At 42.4% G+C, this 24,655-nt stretch overlaps 1 protein-coding gene across 3 annotated transcripts in view; it reads right to left on the reverse strand.

Moving 5' to 3' along the window:
- Nucleotides 1–12,199: 12,199 nt before the first annotated feature.
- A2ML1 (alpha-2-macroglobulin like 1) overlaps nt 12,200–24,655 on the reverse strand; it is a 55,271-nt gene continuing 42,815 nt past the window's right edge. For 2 of the 3 annotated variants that reach the window (XM_010376710.2, XM_030939268.1), the window contains exons 29-36: nt 23,366–23,580; nt 20,952–21,167; nt 20,654–20,781; nt 20,404–20,494; nt 19,816–19,884; nt 14,812–14,914; nt 14,310–14,351; nt 12,200–12,942 (exon numbers count right to left, since the gene is read on the reverse strand). In XM_010376710.2, coding sequence (XP_010375012.2) covers nt 14,311–14,351; nt 14,812–14,914; nt 19,816–19,884; nt 20,404–20,494; nt 20,654–20,781; nt 20,952–21,167; nt 23,366–23,580 — 863 coding nt within the window. In that variant the 3' untranslated portion in view covers nt 12,200–12,942; nt 14,310. The remainder of the gene's footprint in view (nt 12,943–14,309; nt 14,352–14,811; nt 14,915–19,815; nt 19,885–20,403; nt 20,495–20,653; nt 20,782–20,951; nt 21,168–23,365; nt 23,581–24,655) is intronic. The other variant, XM_010376709.2, reaches the window with a different exon arrangement.

Consider the following 24,655-nt stretch of genomic DNA (forward strand, 5'->3'; position numbering starts at 1 on the left):
TCATGCCACTGCACTCCAGCCTGGGCGACAGAACGAGACTCTGTCTCAAAACTTAAAAATAAAAATAAAAAACAGGCCAGGTGTGGTAGCTCACACCTATAATCCCAGCACTTTGGGAGGCCGAAGTGGGCAGATCACCTGAGGTCAGGAGTTCAAGACCAACCTGGCCAACATTGTGAAACCCTGTCTCTACTAAAAAATACAAAAAATTAGTTGGACGCGGTGGGGCGTGCCTGTAATCCCATCTACTCAGGAGGCTGAGGCAGAGAGAATCGCTTGAACCCGGGAGACGGAGGTTTCAGTGAGCCGAGATTGCACCACTGCACTCCAGCGTGGGTGACAGAGCAAGACTCCATCTCAAAAAATAATCATCATAACAAAATTAAAAAAAAAAAAAACAGGTAGTAACAAGTGTCAAAGTGGATGTGGAGGAGTCAGCTTATACACTGTGGGTGGAAATGTAAAATGGTATAGTTACTTTGGAAAACAGTCTAGCAATTTTTCAAATGATTAAACACAGAGTCACCATATAACTCAACAGTTCTACTCCTACATGTACACTCAAGAGAAATGAGAACATACACATGCACTTAAAAACTTCTACGTGACTAGGTGCTAGGCTTAGTACTTGGATGATGAAATAATCTGTATATCAAACCCCCATGACACAGGTTTACCTATATAACAAACCTGCACATGTGCCCCGAACCTAAAATAAAAGTTAAAAAACAATTCTGGTCGGGCGTGGTGGCTCACTTTGGGAGGCCGAGGCAGGCAGATCACCTGAGGTCCGGAGTTTGAGACCAGCCTGGCCAACATTGCCAAATGCCCTCTCTACTAAAAATGCAAAAATTAGCCAGGTGTGGTGGTACATGCCTATAGTCCCAGCTACTCGGGAGGCTGAGGCAGGAGAATTGCTTGAATCCATTGCACTCCAGCCTGGATAACAAAGTGAGACTCCATCTCAAAAAAAATATATATATATATAGCAAAACGGTGGAAATAATCCAAGCGTCTATCAACAGACTAATGAATAAACAAAATGTGGCATATCCATACAATTGAATATTATCTGACCATAAAAAAAATGAAATAGGGTCGGGCACAGTGGCTCACACCTGTAATCCCAGTACTTTGGGAGTCCCAGGTGGGCAGATCACCTGAGGTCAAGAGTTTGAGACAGCCTGACCAACCTGGGGAAACTCTGTCTCTACTAAAAATACAAAATTAGCCGGGCATAGTGGCGCATGCCTATAATCCCAGCTACTAGGGAGGCTGAGGCAGAAGAATGGCTTGAACCTGGGAGGCGGAGGTTGCAGTGAGCTGAGATCGTGCCATTGCACTCCAGCCTGGGCAACAAGGGCAAAACTCTGTCTCAAAAAAAAAAAAAAGAAAGATATGAAATATTGATACTAGAAGTTCAGTGAACCTTGAAAACCTTATAAATGAAAACTAGCCAGTCACAAAAATACACTTTTTGTTGTTTTTTAAGACAAGGTCTCACTCTGTCACCCAGGCTGGAGTGCAGTGACATGATCGTGGCTCACCACAGCCTTGACCTCCTGGGCTCAGGTGATGCTCTCACCTCAGCCTCTTGAGTAGCTGGGACTACAGGTACCCACCACCATTCCTGGCTAATTTTTGCACTTTTTGTAGAGGCAGGGTTTCATCGTGTTACCCATGCTGGTCTCGAATTCCTGGGCTCAAGTGATCCGCCCACCTCTGCCGCCCAAAATGCTTGGATTATAGGTATGAGCTACCACACCCCACCAAAAGTCCACATATTATATGATTACATTCATTTGAAAGTTCAGAATAAGAAAATTCATAGATAGAAAGTAAGTTATTTGTTCCTTAGGGGCTGGGCACAGGGAGTGGGGAGATAAAGGATGATAGTGAAAAGGTATGGAATTTCTTTTTGAGGCAATGAAAATGTTCTAAAATTGTGGCAATGGTTGCACACATCTGTGAATTTATTAAAAACCATTGAATTGGCCAGGCGCAGTGGTTCACGCCTGCAATCCCAGAACTTTGGGAGGCCGAGGTGGGAGGATCACTTGAGGTCAGGGTTTGAGGCCAGCCTGGGAAAAATGGTGAGACCCTGCCTCTACTAAAAATACAAAACAATTAGCCAGGCATGGTGATGCATGCCTGTAATCCCAGCTACTTAGTAGTTTGAGGCAGGAGAATTGCTTGAACCTGGGAGGTGGAGGTTGCAGTGAGCTGAGATTGCGCCACTGCACTCCAGCCTGGGTAACAGAGCAAGACCCTGTCTCAAAAAAAAAAAAAAAAAGCCATTGAATTGTACACTTTATTTTATTTTCACAGTCACACACCACCACACCCGGCTGATTTTTTGTATTCTTAGTAAAGGTGGGGTTTCACCCTGTTGGCCAGGCTGGTCTCAAACTTCTGATCTCATGTGATATGCCCTCCTCGGCCTCCCAAAGTGCTGGGATTACAGGCGTGAGCCACCGCGCCCAGCCCAGAGTTGTACACTTTAAATTGGAGAATTGCGTGGCATGTAAATTGTATCTTAATAGAACTGCTTCTTTAAAAAGAGGATATCCAAATGAGCAAAAAAAAAAAGTATTCAACTTTATTTTTTATTTTATTTTTTTTTGAGACGGAGTCTTGCTCTGTCGCCCAGGCTGGAGTGCAGTGGCGGGATCTCAGCTCACTGCAAGCTCTGCCTCCTGGGTTTACGCCATTCTCCTGCCTCAGCCTCCCTAGTAGCTGGGACTACAGGCGCCAGCCACCTCGCCCGGCTAGTTTTTTGTAATTTTTAGTAGAGACAGGGTTTCACCGTGTTAGCCAGGATGGTCTCGATCTCCTGACCTCGTGATCTGCCCGTCTCGGCCTCCCAAAGTGCTGGGATTACAGGCTTGAGCCACCGCACCCGGCCTCAACTTTATTTTACTAGGAAAATACAATTAAAAACCAGTCTTCTGTTAACCAGTTCACGCTTAACATAATGGCTAAAATAAACAACTCAAGATCTACCAAAATGTTGCCAAGGGTGTAGAATAACTGGAATTATCTTGTACCTTCTTATTGAGAGTGTAAATTGGTCAAACACTTTGGGAAATGATTTTGTAGTATCCACAAAAGCAAAAATCATATATACCCTATGATCTAGCAATTACACTCCTAGATATGTCCCCAACATAAAGGTGTATAATATGTTCACAAAAAGGCATGTATTAGAATACTTGTAGCAGTGCTATTTATAGTGGTGGAAACCAAAAGGTATCTGAGACAGGTCTCAATCAATTTAGAAAGTTTTATTAAAGTTAAGGACATGTCTGTGACACAGCCTCAGGAGGTCCTGACAACATGTGCCCAAGGTGGTTGGGGCACAGCTTGGAATTATACATTTCAGGAAGGCATGAGACATCAATCAATATATGTAAGTTGTACATTAGTTCAGTCTGGAAAGGCAGGACAACTCCAAGTGGAGAAGAGGCTTGCAGGTCATAGGTAGATAAGACACAAACGTTGCATGTTTTTTGAGTTTCTGATTAGCCTTTCACTGAATGCACAATTTACAAGAATAGTCACTTATGCCTTAGTCTGGTTTAGTGAAACAACAGGACAAAGGAAGCAATCAGAAATCCATTTGTCTCATGTGAGCAGAGGGATGACTTTGAGTCCTGCCTATCCTTTTTCTACAAGGAGTTTCCTGGTGGGCAAATTGTGAGGGAGGTATATAACTTCCTTTGTTTTTTTTTTCTTTCTTTCTTTCTTTTTTTTTTTTTTTTTTTAATCTTTGTAGGTATCTTATTTAGGAATAGAATGAGAGGCAGGTTTGCCCCACGCGATGCCCATCTTGACTTTTCCCTTGGACCTAGTGATTTTGGGGAGATTTATTTTGCTTTACAGTAGCAACACTCAAACTTACCCATCAGTCATATAATGGATAAATAAATTGAGGCATATTCTTAAAATGAAATACTATGTAGCAATAGAATGAGTAATCTATAATTGCAACAATATTGATGAATATCACAAACATATTGTCGCATGAAGTAAACCAGAAATAAAAGTAAAAATTTGTACCTATACCGGTTTTTATAGGCAAAAAGTACAGGCAAATCTAATCTATGCTCTTAGAAATCAGTATAATGGTTTCTCCTGGAGACTGGTGACCAAAACTGGGGAGTGGGCTTCAAGAATGCTGGAGACTGGGCATGGTGGCTCACGCCTATAATCCTAACACTTTGGGAAGCTCAGACAGGTGGATGGCTAGAGCCCAGAAGTTCAAGACCAGCCTGGGCAATGTGACAAAACCCCCATCTCTACAAAATATACCAAAATCAGCCAGGCTTGGTGGAACCAGCCTGTGGTCCCAACCACTCAGGAAAGTGATACAGGAGGATCGCTTGACCCTGGGAGGTTGAGGCTGCAGTGAGCTGTGACTGTGATGCCGCACTCCAGCCTGAGTGACAGAGTGAGAACCTGTATCCAAAAAAAATAATTAAATAAATAAAAAAAGAAGAATGCTGGAAATGTTCTGGACACTGGTTACACGGGTGTTTTCGATTTGTGAAAATTCATTGAAGTACACTTATATATATTTTCTGTTTATTATACTTCAATAAAAAGGTAAAAAAAAAAAAAAAAAGGAAACCATTAATTTTTCTCACTGATCATCCAAGATGTACAAGGGTACGCATCCGGGATGAATCTGTGAGGTCCTCAAGCAGCTGCGCTCCACTGGTCCCTCTGCCCTCTCACCTTCAGTGTATGGCTTTTTGGTGTGGGGGGTTTGTTGGTTTGGTTTGTTTGTTTGTGACAGGGTTTGGCTTTGTCGCCCAGGCTGGAGTGCAAGAGCAGCCTCCCGGGCTCACAGCGATTCTCCTACCACGGCCTCCAGAGTAGCTGGGACCACAAACACACCACCATGACCAGCTAATTTTTTTTTTTTTTTTTTTTTTGTAGAGACGGGGTTTTGCTATGTTGCCCAGGAGAGTCTTGAATTCCAGATCTCAAATGATCCTTCCATCTCTGCCTCCCAAAGTGTTGGGATTACAGGTGTGAGCCACTATGCCCGGCTTTCGGCATGTGGTTTTTACCAGTGTGGTTGCAAAACGACTACTCTTCCTCCAGGTATCTTGTCCTTGCTCCAGTAAGGAGGTGGAAGGACCAAAAGCTTTCCCTTTATGAGGCTTTGTCATTTTATTAAAGAAGGAAATACTGGCTGGACGCCGTGGCTAGCGCCTGTAATCCCAGCACTTTAGGAGGCTGAGGCGGGTGGATCACCTTAGGTTAGGAGTTTGAGACCAGCCTGGCCAACATGGTGAAACACCGTCCCTACTCAAAATACAAAAATTAGCTGGGCATGGTGGTGGGCACCTGTAGTCCCAGCTACTTGGGAGGCTGAGGCAGGAGAATCGCTTGAACCTGGGAGGTGAAGGTTGCAGTGAGCCGAGATCATGCCATTACACTCCAGCCTGGGCAACAAGAGTGAAACTCTATCTAAAAAAAAAAGAGAGAAAGAGAGAAGAAGAAGAAGGAAATACTTTCCAGGGACTTCCGGTTACTTTTTGTAGGCTGGAATTCTGCCCAATGGCCAAACCTAACTACAAGCGATTCTGAGAAGGTGACGATTTTAGTTGGGCACGTTGCTGCTCCAAATAAAATTGTACTTTTTGTCAGTGATAAAGAGAACAGATAATGGGGTGTGGTCGAGGGGAGTTGGAAGTACCCAGCACAGGGTCCAAGCTTCCAGAGATCTTACATTCTGATGGGGGAGATGGGAGGGTCAACGGAAAACAGTAACCCAGCTTGGTAAATCCTCTGCCGGAATCACAGGTGCTGTAGGAGCACAGAGCTCTTGAGGAAGCCTTGCCAGAGTAGGAAACACATCTTGGAGGCCATTCCTTGAAGGACTAGTGGAAGTCCTCCAAGCAGAAGAGAGAAAGGCTTTTCAAGCCTGATAGAAAGCATCTTTCAAAGTTATCGGAGATTTTAGTGGAAATTGGGAACCCAATGTTCGGTGTTCCTGAAGTGTGAGGGTCAAAGGCTGCATATGGAGCTGGCAGGGAGGGGGCAGGAAGAAAATAGTCATGAAAGTCTGGTATGCCATGAAGAGGAATAGAGCTTTACCCCCAAGAGCTCCTGAAGGGTTTTAAACAAATGAATGACATAATCAGATTAGGATTTTATTTTTTAAAAAGAATGAGATGGGGTCTTGCTATGTTGTCCAGGCTGGTCTTGAACTCCCGGGCTCAAGTGATCTTCCTTCCTCAGCCTCCCAAAATGCTGGGACTACAGGTGGGAGCCACTGCACCTGGCCCAGATTTTAAATAGCTAGTAGTACATCACCTGACACAATTATAAGGGTTAGTTGAACGGAGGCAGCCATGTGCATGGAGAATATGTGAAGTATAATAATAGACATGGGGTGGAGGAATGTTCTGACATAGAAGGAGCAGCAACAGGGTTTTTGCAACAGTCTGGATGGGATATGATAAATATTTCTATCAGGGCTACAGGAAGAAGGATAGAAAGTTCTCTGTGCTCCAAATGTGACATAGTTTGCTAATTAAGGTAGGATTCTTAGAAAGAAAAAAAAAACGTAGGCTTCTTTTCTGATACTGGTTCTTTCCACTTCCTACCAAATCCTTGATGAAGAGGGGAATTCAAGGGGGAGGCAGGAGAAGGGAAACCCTTCAAGAAGCCATTGTTATGGGAAGAAGTATTGGTGGGATCTGGGTTCTGAAGCCCCTTCTCTTCCTTTGCTGTTGAAATGTTGGCCCTCCCTTTCCTTCTCTCCTCTTCTCACTTCCTATTCCCTAGCTAGTCCTCTACACCCTTGGCTTCTCAGTACCCATTTGCTGCTAACTGCCCATCTTTATCTTCAGATTTCTTTCTTTAGTGGTTGACATGACCCTTTATATCCCACTGTCTCAACATCTTCATCATCAGGCCTTACACATTCTCAAACTTAATATAGTAAACCGAACACACTATTTTCTGTCTTTCTATATCTCTCTACCTGCATGGATGGCACCATCCACCCAGTTAAAAGGGATCAGAATATGCCAGTCCAAACTGTGCCACTTTGGCATAAGTATGATTTTGAGCTGGAAGGCAATTAAGAAACACTTAAAAGCAGAGTATAAAATTCCCCTTATGAAGGAAAGTGTCTCTCTTCCCCTCTCCCATATCAAGAGAAGGAGAATAACTCATATCACAAGACACAGAAAGTCAGCACCAACTTGAATCTGCATAAACAAATCTTACTAAAATAGCCATTGTCTTCCATTAGTGCCTCCCATGTATTTACCTTCCCATAATTTACTGCCCCTAGATGCCCAAATCCCCCTTCCTTTGTCTTGTTATGTATCCACAACTTGTCCTTTGTTAAAATGGCATATAAGCCCCCGTTCCTAATTGCTTCTCTTGTTTTCACTTCTTCCCTGTGAAGTTCTCACATGCTTGTGAAATAACCTTTCCGTTCATCTGCCTTTTCTCAGTTTCATTTGCAGGCCCCAGATACTAAACCTACCAGGTAGAGGAAAAGGTTTTTCTCCTGTATGTAATCCACCGTCTAGAATTCTGGCAGTCTTCCCAGCCTCTTCCCGTACTCTCCTGTCTTGCATTCACTTAGTCTCTGACACCGGTGAGCCACCTGAGCCCTGTGCTGCTGTAAAACAGGTGAGTTAAGAAATTTACCCATCGTTTTGTTTTCCAAAACCCTCCAGCCTTTTGTGTTCCAACAAAACAGCTAACTGCAAAGAACCACCCTGCTCACACATATTCCATAAAAAACCTCATCTCCATCCTTCCTTATGGCTCCCATAAGATTTATGTATGACTCTTCTGTTTCGCTGCCTCTATGAAACCTCAGGTCCCCTTCCTTTTCTCTGAGGTGTTATTAATTAATGAACATGTTCTTGATTGCAATGGCCCGAATAAAACCACCTCTGTAATTGTCTGGTACATTTTGTCTTTGATGTCAGTAAGTCTTCCTGATTCTATCTCCTAAGCTAAGTAGTTGTTGAACGTCCCCTCCTTTCCCTCCCACTGCCCGTTCACCAACTTTTACCTGGATAACTGTAGCAGTCTCCTAAATGGTTTCAAGGACTTGGCTTTCTTCTTCTTCACCCCATTCTTCACACTACTGCTAGAACGATCTTTCTCAAAAGCAAGTCATTATCCAATCTGTTTCCCAGTCTAACTTTGAAGACACACTACCCCCACACCCCCCGCCCCACACATACACATACACAATCCATGAGTACAGAATTACTTGGGTGAAATACTGTGCTTTCTCTCACCTCTTTTTTTTTTTTTTTTTTTTAGACAGAGTCTTGCTCTGTTGTCCAGGCTCCTGGACTGCAGTGGTGTAATCTCCGCTCACTGCAACCTCCACCTCCCAGATTCAAGTGATTCTCATGCCTCAGCCTCCCGATTAGCTGGGATTACAGGCGCTGCTACCACACTTGGCTAATTTTTTATATTTTTACTACAGATGGGGTTTCACCATGTTGGCCAGGCTGGTCTCAAACCCCTGACCTCAGGTGTTCTGCCTGCCTCGGCCTCCCAAAGTGCTGGGATTACAGGCGTGAGCCAGTGAGCCACCGCACCTGGCCTCCCATAGCTTTTTTTGCTTTCTTCTATCATTCTTTTTTGTCACATTGTATTATAACTGTTAACTTGTTTGTTTCCTTCCTCCCTCCACTAGGCTGTGAGCTTCTTGAGGATAGAAACTTCATTTTATTTATCTTTGTATTCCCAGGCCTGGTACAATACCTGACATATAATAAATGTATGTATCAGTATTTACTATAAGTACTATAATACCAAGTGTCACTTGAATGCTAAATGCCACCTAATCCTCACAATCACCTTCTCAGATATGCACAAATGTTTATATTTCAGTGAGTTGGACAATGTACATATTCTTATTAACATCCTTTTATTCCGCATAGTTGATAATTTAAGCATAAGAATATTCTTTTGGCCGGGCGCGGTGGCTCAAGCCTGTAATCCCAGCACTTTGGGAGGCCGAGGCGGGCGGATCATGAGGTCAGGAGATCGAGACCATCCTGGCTAACACGGTGAAACCCCGTCTCTACTAAAAATACAAAAAACTAGCCGGGCGAGGTGGCGGGCGCCTGTAGTCCCTGCTACTCTGGAGGCTGAGGCAGGAGAATGGCCTAAACCCGGGAGGCGGAGCTTGCAGTGAGCTGAGATCCGGCCACTGCACTCCACTACAGCCCGGGCGACAGAGCAAGACTCCGTCTCAAAAAAAAAAAAAAAAAAAAGAATATTCTTTTTATCCCATCTGAAATCCCAAAGATACAAGAATAAAGAGCTGTCCTAATCATTTAACATGTATTCTGCCCACTTCTTAAGTCTTGTGGATCACCATTTCCTTTTATTCCAAAAGGGGGAATGCTCTGGTAAGTGCTGCAGACCCAAATGTACATAGGGTGGAGCTTTTAGTGAGTGGAAGGGCTACCTTCTTTTTTTTTCATGACTACCTTCTTTTTTTTTTTTTTGGAGACCGGGTCTCACTCTGTCACCCAGGCTGGAGTGCAGTGGTGCGATCCCAGCTCACTGCAACCTCTGCCTCCCAGGTTCAAGTGATTCTCCTGCTTCAGGCTCCCGAGTAGCTGGGATTACAGGCACGCGCCACCACGCCCAGTTAATTTTGGATGTTTCGTAGAGACAGGGTTTCACCATGTTAGCCAGGCTGATCTTGAACTCCTGATCTCTAGTGATCCGCCCGCCTCAGCCTCCCGAAGTGCTGGGATTACAGGTGTGAGCCACCGCGCCTGGCAACTACCTTTTCTTCAGAGTTCCCTCTGTTCTCTTCCTTTGATAGCAGAGAGGCAAGCCAGGGGATGACCTTTGCGTGTCTTACCCCATCTGCCCTCACTATAGGAACTCCTAGAAGGACCAGGACAGACACAAGGATGGAAGAGAAAAGGACAGAACAATTAATGCAACTGTGACTCTGGGCTTGGGGAAATATTCTCTTCAGTATACACATTTATTTATTTATTTGTTTATTTATTTATTTTTGAGACAAGGTCTCACTTTGTCACCCAGGTTGGAGTGCAGTGGTGCAAACTCGGCTCACTACAACCTCCTCCTCCCGGGTTCAAGCGATTCTCCCACCTCAGCCTCCGGAGTAGCTGGGACTACAGGAACACGCCACCATGCCTGGCTAATTTTTGTATTTTTGGTAGAGGCGGAGTTTTGCTATGTTGCCTAGGTTGATTTCGAACTCAGAGCTCAAGTGATCCGCTCACCTTGGCCTACCAGAGTGCTGGGATTACAGGAGGGAGCCACCATGCCTGGCCTTTTTAATTTTAAATTCACGAGGTACATATACAGGTTTAGATTCAGGGCGTAAATATGCAGGTTTTGTTACATGGGTGTATTTCATGATGCTGAGGTTTGAGCTACTGATCCCATTGCCCAAATAGTGAACATAGTACCTGAAAGTAGGTTTCAACACTTGCCCTCTTTCCTTGCTCCTCCCTTTTGGAATCTCCAGTGCTTATTGTTCCTATCTTTGTGTCTATGTGTACATGTTTAGCTCCCACTTAAAGTGAGAACATGCAGTATTTGGTTTTCTGTTTCTGCATTAATTCACTTAGGATAATGGTCTCCAGCTACATCCATGCTGCTGCAAAGGACATGATTTCATTCTATTTATTTATTTATTTAGATACGGAGTTTTGCTCTTGTTGTCCAGGCTGAAGTGCAATGACGTGATCTTGGCTCATTGCAACCTCCACCTCCTGGGTTCAAGCAATTCTCCTGCTTCAGCCTCCCAAGTAGCTGGGATTATAGGCACCTGCCACCATGCCCAGCTAGGTTTTAGTATTTTTAGTAGAGATGGGGTTTTGCCATGTTGGCCAGGTTGGTCTCAAACTCCTGACCTCAGGTGATCCACCCACCACGGCCTCCCAAAGTGCTGGGTTTACAGGTATGAGCCACCGCACTGGGCTGACTGCATTCTTTTTTATGACTACATAGTATTCCATGGTATATATGGACCACATTTTCTTTATCCAATCTACCACTGATGAACATCTAGGCTGATTCCATGTCTTTGCTATTGTGAATAGTGCTGCGAAAAATGTACAGGTGCATTTGTCCTTTTGGTAGAAAGATTTAGTTCCCTTTGTGTATATACCCAGTAGTGAGACTGCTGGGTTGAATGGTAATTCTATTTTTAATTCTTTGAAAAAACACCAAACTGCTTTCCACAGTGGCTGAACTAACTTACATTCCCACCAACAGTGTGTTAGAGCTCCCTTTTCTCTGCTACCTCGCCAACATCCATTATTTTCTGACTTTAATAATAGCCATTCTAACTAGTGTAGATGGTATCTCATTGTGGTTTTGATTGTGCATTTCTCTGATGATTAGTGATGTTGAGCATTTTTTCATGTTTATTGGCCACTTGTACTCTTCTTTTGAGAAGTGTCTGCTCATGCCCTTTGCCCACGTTTTGATGGAATTACTTGTTTTTTTCTTGCTGATTTGTTTAAGTTCCTTATAGATTCTGGATATTAGTTCTTTGTTGGAGGCACAGTTTGTTAATATTTTCTCCTATTTTTTAGGCTGTCTGTTTACTCTGTTGATAGTTTCTTTTGCTGTGCAGAAGCTCTTTAGTTTAAGTAGGTCCCATCTGTCATTTTTTTGTTTTTGTAGAATGTACTTATTTTCCCTGACTTTTCAGTCAGAATTTACAATCAAGGGGAGCATAATTGATCCAGTGGAGACCCAGGATAAAAGGGTGTAATTGCCTAGAGACTCTTTTCTGTTAAGTATCATTCATCTTACTTCCCTTATCCCTTTGCCTCCAAACCTGTTTCCAAAACGAAAGCATTGCTCCGAGGAAGTGCTTGCACAGTGATAGATAGCCCATGTGGGGAAAGGCTGGGAGAATCATGGAGAAGAGAAACCGAGAGAGATGGAGAGGGCATTCTGGCCAGCCACTTTTCTTGGAATCAATCACTGTTTGCCCCGCAGTAGTGGGCTGGATGAGCGCAGCCTCATAATTAAAATTCCCTATTCTAACCTGTCCTCACATCTTTAAAATGATTCTTTGAGAAGTCTGGGTTAAAAAGTTTAAGGAAGAAGCCAAATTGTGAGTTTTGGGGGAAAGGATGATCATCATCTTTAAAAGAACTTTTGGTTTCCAAAGAAATATGTATAGAACTAAATGCACAGGTTTTCTTTTCCATTTTTATTTTTTTAGCCAATTCCCAAAGCCCTAAATCACATTTTCCTTTAGATTTAAACTCTAGAAAAACATTATTATTATTATTATTATTATTATTATTATTATTAGAGACAGGGTCTTGCTTCATTGCCCAGGCTGGAGTGCAGTGGCACAATCTCAACTCACTGCAACCTCCACCTCCAGTGTTGAGGCGATTCTCCTGCCTCAGACTCCCAAGGGGCTGGGATTACAGGCCTGTGCCACCACACCTGGCTAATTTTTGTATTGTTAGTAGAGACAGGTTTCACCATGTTGGCCAGGCTGGTCTTGAACTCCCAACCTCAAGTGATCCGCCCACCTCACACTCCCAAAGTGCTGGGATTACAGGCATGAGCCACTGCACCCAGCCTAGGAAGACATTCTTGTCTTCTCTAGTTCACCCTCCACCACTGTCTCCTCTCTGGAGAGCCCCCTAAATGGCTACACAAAACAGCTAAACCACCTTTCTTCCCCCTGTGACCTTGCCCATACAACGCCTCCTCTGAGTGCTTGTTCCTATCCCACCTCTTTGCAAAGGTACTAGAAAGCATTAAAGCTGAAGTTCAGACATATTCATCTGTTACCCATTTACTAGTCAGAGAAATTAAATTATTTGATTGAATGAGTTCTGCTTCAAGCGACAGAAGAATGTTCCACCCTCCAATAATGACATAGAGGACTAATTGAGTCTCTTTCCAGCTTCTATCCTGAAAAGCAAACAATCAAACAAACAAAAAATAAAACACATTGTGATACTCAGAAGCTCATTACATATATAGAGGATACTTGACCTCTATATACAAAATAACTCACAAATGCACAATTGGATTATTAATAGTGTTATCTCACAGGAGTAGAATCAGGTAACCTTTACTTTCGTCTTAGTATTTTCATATAACAAAGATGTATTATGTAAAAATATTAGGAAAAGTCCATCTATTTTCAATCTGACAGAAAAAAAGTATTGTTTTAATACCAAGATTAAGTTTTTCTGACATAAACTATTTTTTTTTTTTTTTTTTTTTTTTTTTTTTTTTTTTTTTTTTTTGAGACGGAGTCTCGCTCTGTCGCCCAGGCTGGAGTGCAGTGGCCGGATCTTGACTCGCTGCAAGCTCTACCTCCTGGGCTTACGCCATTCTCCTGCCTCAGCCTCCCGAGTAGCTGGGACTACAGGCGCCCGCCACCTCGCCCAGCTAGTTTTTTGTATTTTTTTAGTAGAGACGGGGTTTCACCGTGTTAGCCAGGATGGTCTTGATCTCCTGACCTCGTGATCCGCCCGTCTCGGCCTCCCAAAGTGCTGGGATTACAGGCTTGAGCCACCACGCCCAGCCGACATAAACTATTTTCAAGAGTTTAGGACAGGCTGGGCACAGTGGCTCACACCTGTAATCCCAGCACTTTGGGAGGCTGAAGAAGGCAGATCACCTGAGACCAGGAGTTTGAGACCAGCCTGGCCAACATGGCAAAACCCCATCTCTATTAAAAATACAAAAAAATTAGCTGGACGTGATGGCACAGGCCTGTAATCCCAGCTACTCAGTAGGCTGAGGCACAAGAATCGCTTGAACTTGGGAGGCAGAGGCTGCAGTGAGCTGAGATCATGCCACTGCACTCTAGCCTGAGCCAGACCCTCTTTCAAAACAAAGAAGGTTTAAGACAAAAAAGGAAAGCTCACTTTCTATCAAAAATAAACTTCCAAAAGACAATAACAGGGCTGAGTGTGGTGGCTCATGCCTGTAATCCCAGTACTTTGGGAGGCCGAGGCAGGCGGATCACCTGAAGTCAGGAGTTCAAGACCAGCCTGGTCAACATGGTGAAACCCTGTCTCTACTAAAAATACAAAAATTAGCCAGGCGTGATAGTGGGCACCTATAATCCCGCAACTCGGGAGGCTGAGGCAGGAGAATCACTTGAACCTGGGAGGTGAGCCACTCAACCTCCGCCACTGCACTCCAGCGTGGGCGACACAGTGAGACTCTATCTCAAAAAAAGACAATAACAGTAACTTGAAACAGGCTCCTCTTAACTTCTGCCACCTAACCCATAACTCCACCCATTTCTCCGCTGGACTTACCTCATTCACAGGCATCAGAATACTGAATTGTTGCCTGTTCATCTGTAAAATGAAATAAGACATATTATTACTTTGAGGGTCTCCTATATTCAGAGGGAAAATGCTTCATAAAAGCTACTGCTTTAGCCCTTTCCAGAGAATCTCTACAGGTTATGAGCATATTCAGAATTACAAGAAAGTTTCAATCACTAATATTTGTACATTGTGACAAATTATTAATCATAGCAGAAATAACAGAAATAGCCCTTTGAGAACGATGGTTCACATTGTTCTCTTCTTGGTCTGAGGACCACATCATATCAAATGTCTCTAGTGTACGCAACTTAAAAATGGCACATAACTGAATTAAAATATTTTAGGAGATTAGATAATTTAATTATGTGCTACTTGGCTTGGGAAGGAGTATTTGTAAAATTAAGAGAGAAGCCATGAAGAATGAGGCAGAAGTAAGTTGGGAGATGCAGGTAAGATCTCAGCTCTCATTTCAGTCCAGGCCTCTCACCTGGTAGGTAGTAGTCATAGACCTTGATGGTTGCTGGTTTCAAGCTGGTGACCAGCACACTTTGGCTGATGGTGAAGGTATAAGTCTGAGTGTTCTTACTGAGCTGTGGGGAAGACAGATGAAACAATACCTTAGAACTAAAATGAAAATTACACTCTATGCAATGTGGAGTTAAAAGACCCTTGCTGTCTTCATGTAGATTTTCTGAAACCCCGCCAGGAACAGTGGTTCACGCCTCTAATCCCCGCACTTTGGGAGGCCGAGGTGGGTGAATCACCAGAGGTCAGGAGTTCCAGACCAGCCTGGCCAAGATGGTGAAACCCCATCTCTACTAAAAATACAAAAATTAGCCGAGCATGGTGGCTGGCACCTGTAATCCCAGCTACTCAGGAGGCTAAGGCAGGAGAATAACTTGAACATGGGAGGCGGATGTTGCAGTGAGTCGAGATGGCACCACTGCACTACAACCTGGATGATAAAGCGAGACTCCAACTCAAAAAAACAAAAAAAAATTTCTGAAACTCTCTACCTACCTCTACTGCCCTATGACAGTCTGCCCTAAGACATTGCCTCCTGCCGACTTCCTGGCTTTTTCTTCTTAGGATCTTACAGCTCTCTGGCCCTCTTGTGAACTGGTTCCCTTTGTTCATGGTCTACCCTGACCCATGGTTTCTCCACTAAATTAGTCAAAGTGGCCAAAGAAAGCAGAGGCTTGCATTTTACTCCAACAGTTCTATGCCCCTTACTGGTTTGCTTTCTTCAATCTGGTCCCTGAGCAAATGATACCTCCTCAAAGGGGCTTTCCTTGAACACCTTATTTAAAAATAGTCACATCCCTGGCCTGCCTCACCAGCACTCTTTATCCCCTTATGCTGCATAACACTTACTACTGCCGAAAAAAAAAGTGCGTGTATACACATATACATGTAATTTTTAAAAACTTGAATATTGTTGTCTCTCCACTAGAATATCAGCACTCTTAGGTCAGGTATCATATCTATTGTTTTCATTGCTACTTCTCCATCACTTAGAAAAGTGACTGGCATATGTTGGTTGCTCAGTAAATATTTGTCGAATAAATTAGCAAATGGAGAATCTAAGGCAATTGTATAAGTTACTTTACTATAACAAGAAAATAAATCCCAGCTACTTGGGAGGCTGAGGTGGGAGGATCATTTAAACTTGGGGGTGGAGATTATAGTGAGCCAAGATTGGGCCACTGAAGTCCAGCCTGGGCAACAGAGTGAGACCCTGTCTCAAAAAAAAAAAAAAATCATATTATAAATTTTGGTATAGAGCTATTAACGCCTAATTGGAAGGGATTTCCAAAGTTCTTCAGGTATAGTGCCTCTCAAAGTGTGGTCGAGGGACCTCCCCTACTCCAGGGATCCCTGAGTTTGCATCAGAGTATCTGAGAGGTCAGAATTATTTTTAGAATGATATTAAGACTTTTTTTTCCACTCTCATTCTCTTACAAATATACAGGAGATTGTTTCCTTCTGGGGAAAGAGATTTAAAAAACTAAAAAATAAACAAGTATACAGTAGAGTTATCAGAGGCTACTTTATGTATAATATTGCAATGGTTTGAATGTAGGAATAAATAGAAAATTTCATTCTCTTTGATTAAGCCAGATATTAAAGCAAAAATGCAAAACAATGTCACTATTCTTATTTTTTTGTTTTGGAAAATAGTTATTTTCTTTTTCTTTTTCTTTTCTTTTCTTTTATTTATTTATTTATTTATTTTTGAGACAGAGTCTCACTCTGTTGCCCAGGCTAGAGTATAGTGGCACGATCTCGGCTCACCACAACCTCTGCCTCCTGGGTACAAGCGATTCTTCTGCCTCAGCCTCTCAAGCAGCTGAGACTACCGGCGTGCGCCACCACGCCCAGCTAATTTTTGTATTTTTAGTAGAGACGGGGTTTCACCATATTGGCCAGGCTGGTCTCAAACTCCTGATCTTGTGATCTGCCCTCCTCAGCCTCCCAAAGTGCTGGGATTACAGGCATGAGCCACCACGCCTGGACAGAAAATAGTTATTTTCATAAAAATGTTATTTATATTAAGATGTAGTGAGTTTATTATTGTTTTTAAATTAATAAATATTTTAAGATTGTCTCAGTTTTAATTTCTAACATGATAAAGACCAATAGTTAAAATCCACTTCACTGAAAGCTGTTTGAGGTCCTCAGTAAATTAAGAGTATAAAGGGATCCTGAAACAAAGAACTTTTAGAACCACTGTTCTTTTCTATCATTTGGTCACCATAACGAATTAAAGCCAATGACTAACATAAACCAAAAGAAAGCTGGGGTAGGGCCAGGCGCGGTGGCTCACGCCTGTAATCCCAGCACTTTGGGAGGCCAAGGTGGGTGGATCACGAGGTCAGGGGTTCGAGACCAGCCTGACCAACATGGTGAAACCCTGTCTCTACTAAAAGTACAAAAATTAACTGGGTGTGGTGGCAGGTGCCTGTAATCCCAGCTACTCAGGAGGCTGAGGCAGGAGAATTGCTTGAACCCGGGAGGCGGAGGTTGCAGTGAGCCGAGATCGCACCACTGCACTCCAGCCTGGGCGACAGAGTGAGACTCCATCTCAAAAAAAAAAAAAAATAGAAAAAGAAAAAAAAAAAGAAAGCTGGCTAGTAGCAGTTTTAATATCTGACTAAATGACATCTAAGGCAAGGAAAAAAAGTGTGTGTGTGTGCATGTGTGGTGTAGGAATCTAAGGCAAAAGTATATGATATAAATATATACACATATATAGTAATGGGGAAAGGATAGTATGTACTAATATAAGGAAAATTTAATAAGAAGATATGTTCATAATATATGTATCTAATTATATAGTCTCAAATATATCAGGAAATGACAGTCAAAAATGTATGGATAAATGGATAAATCAAATATCATAATTAGAGGCCGGGGCAGTGGCTCACACCTATGACTCCAGCACTTTGGGAGGCCTAGGTGGGCAGATCACTTGAGGTCAGGAGTTCAAGACCAGCCTGGCCAACATGGTGAAACCCTGTCTCTATCCAAAAAATACTAAACAAACAAAGAAACAAACTCCATCATAATTGGATATTTTAACATATGCTTTTCAGAAACTGTTAAATCAAGCAGAAAAATAAGCAGAGTTATCAAACACATGAACAACAGAAATAATGATCTCAGACTTCTAGATCAGAATCCAGGCCCAGGAGAAAAGAAATAGATGTTCTTTTGGAGTGTACACTGAACACTTGCAAAAACAGATCACGGATTAGGTCATGGAAGAAACTTCAGCACATTCCAGGCAATCAGGATCATGAAGACTGTATTCTCAGACCAGAATGCAACAAAATTAGACATCAGGAACAAAAGAATGGCTTTAAAACTTTCATGTGTTTCCCAACAAACTAAGAATATAAGTGAATGACAATGAAAACACTACTTGTCTGAGATTGTGGGACAGGGATGGCATGTACCTAGAGGGACATTTATAGTACAAGTTCATTAAAGAATAAGGAAGACTATATATGTGAATAAGGTCATCCTCTGGTGAAATTGATCAAGACCACAAGGGAGAAGATACACAGAAAAGAGGAAATAACCACAGATACAATCATTAGCACTGCCTTTTAGACCATTAGACTTGATGCTTCAGATTAGAAGCCAACCGGCAAATTTGGCAGGACACACTGAGGAGCAAGCAGTTCATCACCGTCTCAGGCATGGTGTCATAGAAATCAGACTCCCCAGGTTCTGCTCCCACCCTAGACACGGACAGATGGTATGACTCGGACAAGCCACTCTCTCTCTCCAAGTCTCAGTAGGTTGCTGTAAGACTTGAATAAGTCATGTATGAAGGCATCAGAAACTTGGCAAAGTTTTAAACTGCAACATCATGATTACAGGGTAGTGCCTGATAAGCTAACCCGAGCTATGTCAAAAGAAGCTATACACGGCTCACACAACGTGAACAAAACCCTGGCTCCCAGGAAGATAGGAAACACAGTTAGATGATCGGGTTGGTGGGTGGGCAGGGGGTTGGAAATGGATGTTACTAACAACAGCATCTTTTGATTTGGGATATTCCTGTCTGTTGGTTATATACAATAAGGATAACTTTGTTCCTTGTGTGGAGTGGAATATCATGAAAAGGAGCATTGTTAACAATTTTTAGAATGTTGTTAGTCCTTGAGAACTTCTTGTTTTATTAAAATGAAAGGTTATATACAATGTCTGATTAACATTAAGTAATATTAACATTATGTTAAAATGATACAAATGGCTATAGAGTAATGAGGGCTTACTCTGTACCAGGTACAGTTCTAGATATTTTTACATGTCTTAAATAATTTAGTTTTTTCTAGAACTCTAAGAGATAACTATTTTGACCCCTACCCACACACATTTTACAGCTAACTTTCAACAACTTGTCCAGTTACACAGCCAGTGCTAGAACCAAGATTGCAGCCCAGGCAGTCTGGCTTCAGAGCTTCTGCTATTAACTACTATAGCATACTCTAGAGTTGCAATGTTACTTGTGGCTATTGAGCACTTGAAATGAGGCCAGACAGAATTGAGATGCACTGACAGTGCTGTACGTACTGGATTTCAAAGGTGTGGTACAGAAAAAAAAAGAATGTAGATATCTCATTAATACTTCTGTATATTAATTGTATAGTAAAATGGAAATATTTGAGATATATAAGCTTGCATAAAATATATCATTAAATTTAATTTCATCTGTTCCTCTACTTTTTAAATGTGGCTACCAGAACTCTTTAAACTACGTAAATGGCTCACATTAGAGGTCTGTTGGACAGGGCTCCTCTAGAGGCACAGTGGGGTGTTTTAGGGTATACCATCACGGAGGCAGAACTCATGGCAGGGTGTGGACTCACTCCCAGGCCCCTCATCCCCATGTGTGTGACACCCATATATACAGATTAGAAGAGAAGTCATGAAGATCCATAAGCAATCCAGTTCTTTGATCTAGTTCCTGAATACCTACCTCATCCAAGTAAATGTTAAGTGTGTCAGTTCCAAATTCAACCTTCTTCACCAGGGGTTGCTGGAGAAGCTGAATAAGAGAGGGAGAAAAATAGAGACTAAGAGCCAGAGCCTTCCCTATCCCCTACAGTATTCTTCCAAAGCTCTGCCATGATCAAGGAAACAATACATACTGTGGAAAAGGTAGGAAAAGGGAACCGAGACTATTACAAGTTGCATGTCATATGTCTGCTACAACCTTGCAGCCCATTTAAATAATCCAATCATGAGTTTGTGTGTATGTGTGTATATATATACACACATACACACACACACGTATATATATGCACATATATACATGTATATATACCTACATATGTATATATACACACACCGTGTATATGGATGCCATATATATATGAAAACTACTTTTCTTACAAATGTACATACATATACATACATATATATGTATGTATATACATGCCATGTATATACGTGTGTGTGTGTGTATATACACACACATGCCATGATGCCCATTTTACCAGTTTTTTTGATTATACTGTCAGGTCCCCTCACAGCTAGATAAATGAAGAAAACAGAAGTAACTTACTAACTGACTGGTGCCCTCCATGGGACTGAACCCAGATAGCATCTTCACTTCCACAATCACCATATTGGAAGAGCTACGGCTCCCCACATAACTGAGAGCAGGAAGAAGAAAACACATGTGAGCCTATTACTTCAGTGCACTCTGCATACCCAACACACATACACACACACACGCACACACACACACGTGTCCCACCTCAGCTCCTCAGACCAGGTACTCTGCCGGCCACCATCACCCCAGCTTTCCTCACCTGGTGTGAATAACGAGAGTCAAGGATCGAGGTGAAGTCAGTTGCTCACATCTAGCTTTTCCCATTTCCACGCTAAGACTAAAGGTCTTCATATTTGTAGGAGGGAGAATATTGTATCTCAACACTGTCTGGTAGGAAGAAATAGCCAAATCAGAGTTGGAAAGAACTTTAAAGATTGTACAGTTCAAACTACTTTTCTTACAAGTGAGAAACAGAGAGAGAGGGAGAAGGCCTAAGGGGAAGATGCCCTCAGACTCTCCTTCCCAATGTACATTCCTTCTCATGGATCTCTACTTACCTGCACATAGACACAGCCCTGGCCTGAGGCCTCCAACGCGTACATTCCAGGGACATTGGGCAGAGTCTCCTGCTGAAATACCAGTCTGTTGGCTGACTGTATGTTGAATGTACGCTGGAAATTCTCAGTGGATTTTACAACCAGGTTGATCTCCTCAGATGGCATGTAGGCGGTAGTGGCATATTTGGCAAGAGCTTGGAGAGCAACTACAGTATCCTGAGGGAAACAACCAAACGTATACTTACCATTTTGTGAGTCATTGGAATTAACCTTGAACAACTCTATAACCCACACATGTGGTTGTTGTTAGTTGGCTTGGATGATGCCTCCTCTAAGTATTTAGAGAACTATACCCACCTTCTCTGGAGAAGCTGACATAGAAATCACAGTAGCTTGCTTTTATAGAAAATCACCATCAACAAGGTACTACTGAACATCCGTAGGTTACTTGGTTAACCTAATCAATTCATATTCAGAAGTCAAACAGCTTCAGAATGAGTTATTGCTAGAAGCAAGTGGATAACTGTTCAGTATATATTTTACAGCTTCCTTATTTGGGGAGGAAACAGTATTAACATGATAGCCCTAGAAATTGCAGCCTATGATGTCATTTAACTGTGTGATGATCTTCTACCTCACAGTTGGAAGGAGCATCAGGGACCTAGGAAAGTCCTTCCTCCAGGCTGGCTTCTTAGCCATGACACCATGTGACAATCTTTTATTTCTCTGGGAATAAGACAGATAACTGTCACTAAGTGAGCCTGGTACAGTGACGTTTGAACTGTTTCATTCTGAAAACATAATTCATATAAATTACAAGGGGAAAGAAAAATGAATAAAGTGTTCAACAAAATTGTCATATCTCGCTCTATGTTATGAAAATTTCTACATGCTTGATACTGTGTAAAATATCTATTACCAAAAAAACCCCCTATTTCTTCATCTCACAAATGAAAAAGACATTCTTATTTCAACATTATCACTGTCCTACAAAACAGGAAGACAGATCACCCACCCTGGTGAAGCCGTGAAGAAGTTCTATCTGTGCAGCTTGGCCATCTACAAATAGTTTTTGTTTACCCTTTGTGGACTGGAGCCAGAGAGGTTTTTTACTGCTTGAACATATGGAGACAATTCAAAGAAAGGGACCTCACCGTCAGCTGAAAAACCAGTGTGAGTAATATATGATATATGACCTCTTGTGATAGCCAAGGATTTCATTGAAAAATGATTCTGACAAATACCTGTTACTGCGAGTTGTAAATATTTCACCTACTGCTTTCCAAAAATATTATTATATATTATAATTTTTTAGGACCGAGCAAGAAGAAAGGAGTCTTTTCTGATCTTTGGCCAAGCATTTCCCTGAAACAGGGAGGCATAGTACCCTATAATTTTTTTAAGTTTCAATTAGGTCATTACCACATTTAAACTTGGTACCTTTAACATTTTTACCAAACATGCAATCTATTAAAAGATGTTCATTCTTTCAGGTCTGATTTACATGTTATATCTTCAGTGAAATTGGCCAATTTCAACAAATCAGATTATAATCTTCATGAGGACAAGAAATATATTTTCGTAGTTACTTCTGTAGCCTCATCAAAGTGATATGGACATGGTAGATATTTAATAATATTTTCAGAATAAATAAATTAATGACTACTCTCTTCATTATAATCTAAAATAATTTTTTTATGATTTGAGTTTATCATACAATTCTACCCCTCTTTTTTTTCCCTACTGCCACACCATTCATTCAATTTCCCAATTTCCCCTTACCCCTAACCTAGATAAAACAGTCTCCTGATCTCTTCAAGTCCAACGTTTCTCTCTTCTAAATTATCTCACACACCAAGTGGCTAATTAATCTTTCTGAAACAAAGTTAAAATTGTTGTTGTTGTTGTTGTTGTTGAGACGGAGTTTTAACTCTTGTTGCCCAGGCTGAAGTGCAATGGCACCATCTCGGCTCACCGCAACCTCCGCCTCCCGGGTTCAAGCGATTCTCCTGCCTCAGCCTCCCAGGTAGCTGGGATTATAGGCACCCACCACCATGACTGGCTAATTTTGTATTTTTAGTAGAGATGGTGTTTCTCCATGTTGGTCAGACTGGTCTCGAACTCCCGACTTCAGGTGATCCGCCTGCCTCGGCCTCCCAAAGTGCTGGGATAACAGGCTTGAGCCACCATGCCCGGCCCCAGTGTTTCACACTCAACAAAAAAAGAAAATTAAATGCATCTGGTACTATTTATGTGCTCATATAACCCATTTTATGAATACTTCTATATATTTTTCACAGGCTTTTCCTCTCTAAGACCCTGGACCGAGAGGGCAAGGACAATACCTTTTCCTCTATCTCCATACAAGATCTAATTCTACCTGTTAAGTGGCAGTGGGAGAACAGACTGTTTACCTGAGTAGAAGAGAAGCCCCCATATGCATTCCGTTGCTTGGCCAACCAAGCCACTATGCTAGTGGCCTTGGCTATCTCCTTTTGAGTCAGGCTGGGCTTGGTAAGCTGGGCCAACAATGCATACGCTGTAAGTTCCACATCTAGAGCCACAGGCTCAGACCAAGGGCTGGCGTTCGATGATGGAGTAGGTTTGTAGCTCCAGTGAATGGATCCTCCTATGGAAAAAGAAACATAACTAGGATGTCCTTAGAAGGAACTGGCTTTCCCACATTCAGTTTGTAAATGCAGCATCTTAGAGCAGAGAAAGTACCAACTGAGAATTAAACAGAGTAGAAAAAAATGTCTTAGAGGTAGCTGATTAATTGACCTTGATGTAAATGCAAGGATGCATGTGTGCACGTGTGTGTAAAGCTAGAAGCATCAATAAATGTTCCTGCCTCCAGCAATTACATGAAAACCACCCTTGTTAATTTATCAGTTTTGATGTTAATGGAAATAGGTAAAGAGAAGCTTCTTACAAGAATCTCTGTGTTTGGGGCAATTTTTGTTTGCTTACAGTTTTATGAATTTTTCAGCATTTATTTTATTTAATCAAAGATTTAGGCTGGGCGTGGTAACTCACGCCTATAATCCCAGCACTTTGGGAGGCCACGGCAGGCGGATCACCTGAGGTCGGGAGTTTGAGACCAGCCTGACCAATATGGAGAAACCCCATCTCTACTAAAAATACAAAATTCGCTGGGTGTGGTGGTGCATGCCTCTAATCCCAGCTACTCGGGAGGCTGAGGCAGAAGAATCGCTTGAACCCAGGAGGTGGAGGTTGCGGTGAGCAAAGATCGCCCCATTGCACTCCAGCTTGGGCAACAAGAGTGAAACTCCATCTAAAAAAACGAACAACTGGCCGGGCGCGATGGCTCAAGCCTGTAATCCCAGCACTTTGGGAGGCCGAGACGGGCGGATCACGAGGTCAGGAGATCGAGACCCTCCTCGCTAACACAGTGAAACCCCGTCTCTACTAAAAAATACAAAAAACTAGCCGGGCAAGGTGGCGGGCGCCTGTAGCCCCAGCTACTCGGGAGGCTGAGGCAGGAGAATGGCTTAAACCCGGGAGGCGGAGCTTGCAGTGAGCTGAGATCCGGCCACTGCACTCCAGCCTGGGCGACAGAGCGAGACTCCGTCTCAAAAAAAAAAAAAAAAAAAAAAAAAAAAAAAAAAAAAAAAAAAGATTCAACATTTTAAGTAGAACAAAAATGGCAGAGCATATGTAAGAATTCTGAGAAACCATGAAGA

The sequence above is a fragment of the Rhinopithecus roxellana genome, chromosome 10, assembly GCF_007565055.1.
Source record: "Rhinopithecus roxellana isolate Shanxi Qingling chromosome 10, ASM756505v1, whole genome shotgun sequence".
In the NCBI taxonomy this organism is placed as follows: Eukaryota; Metazoa; Chordata; class Mammalia; order Primates; family Cercopithecidae; genus Rhinopithecus; species Rhinopithecus roxellana.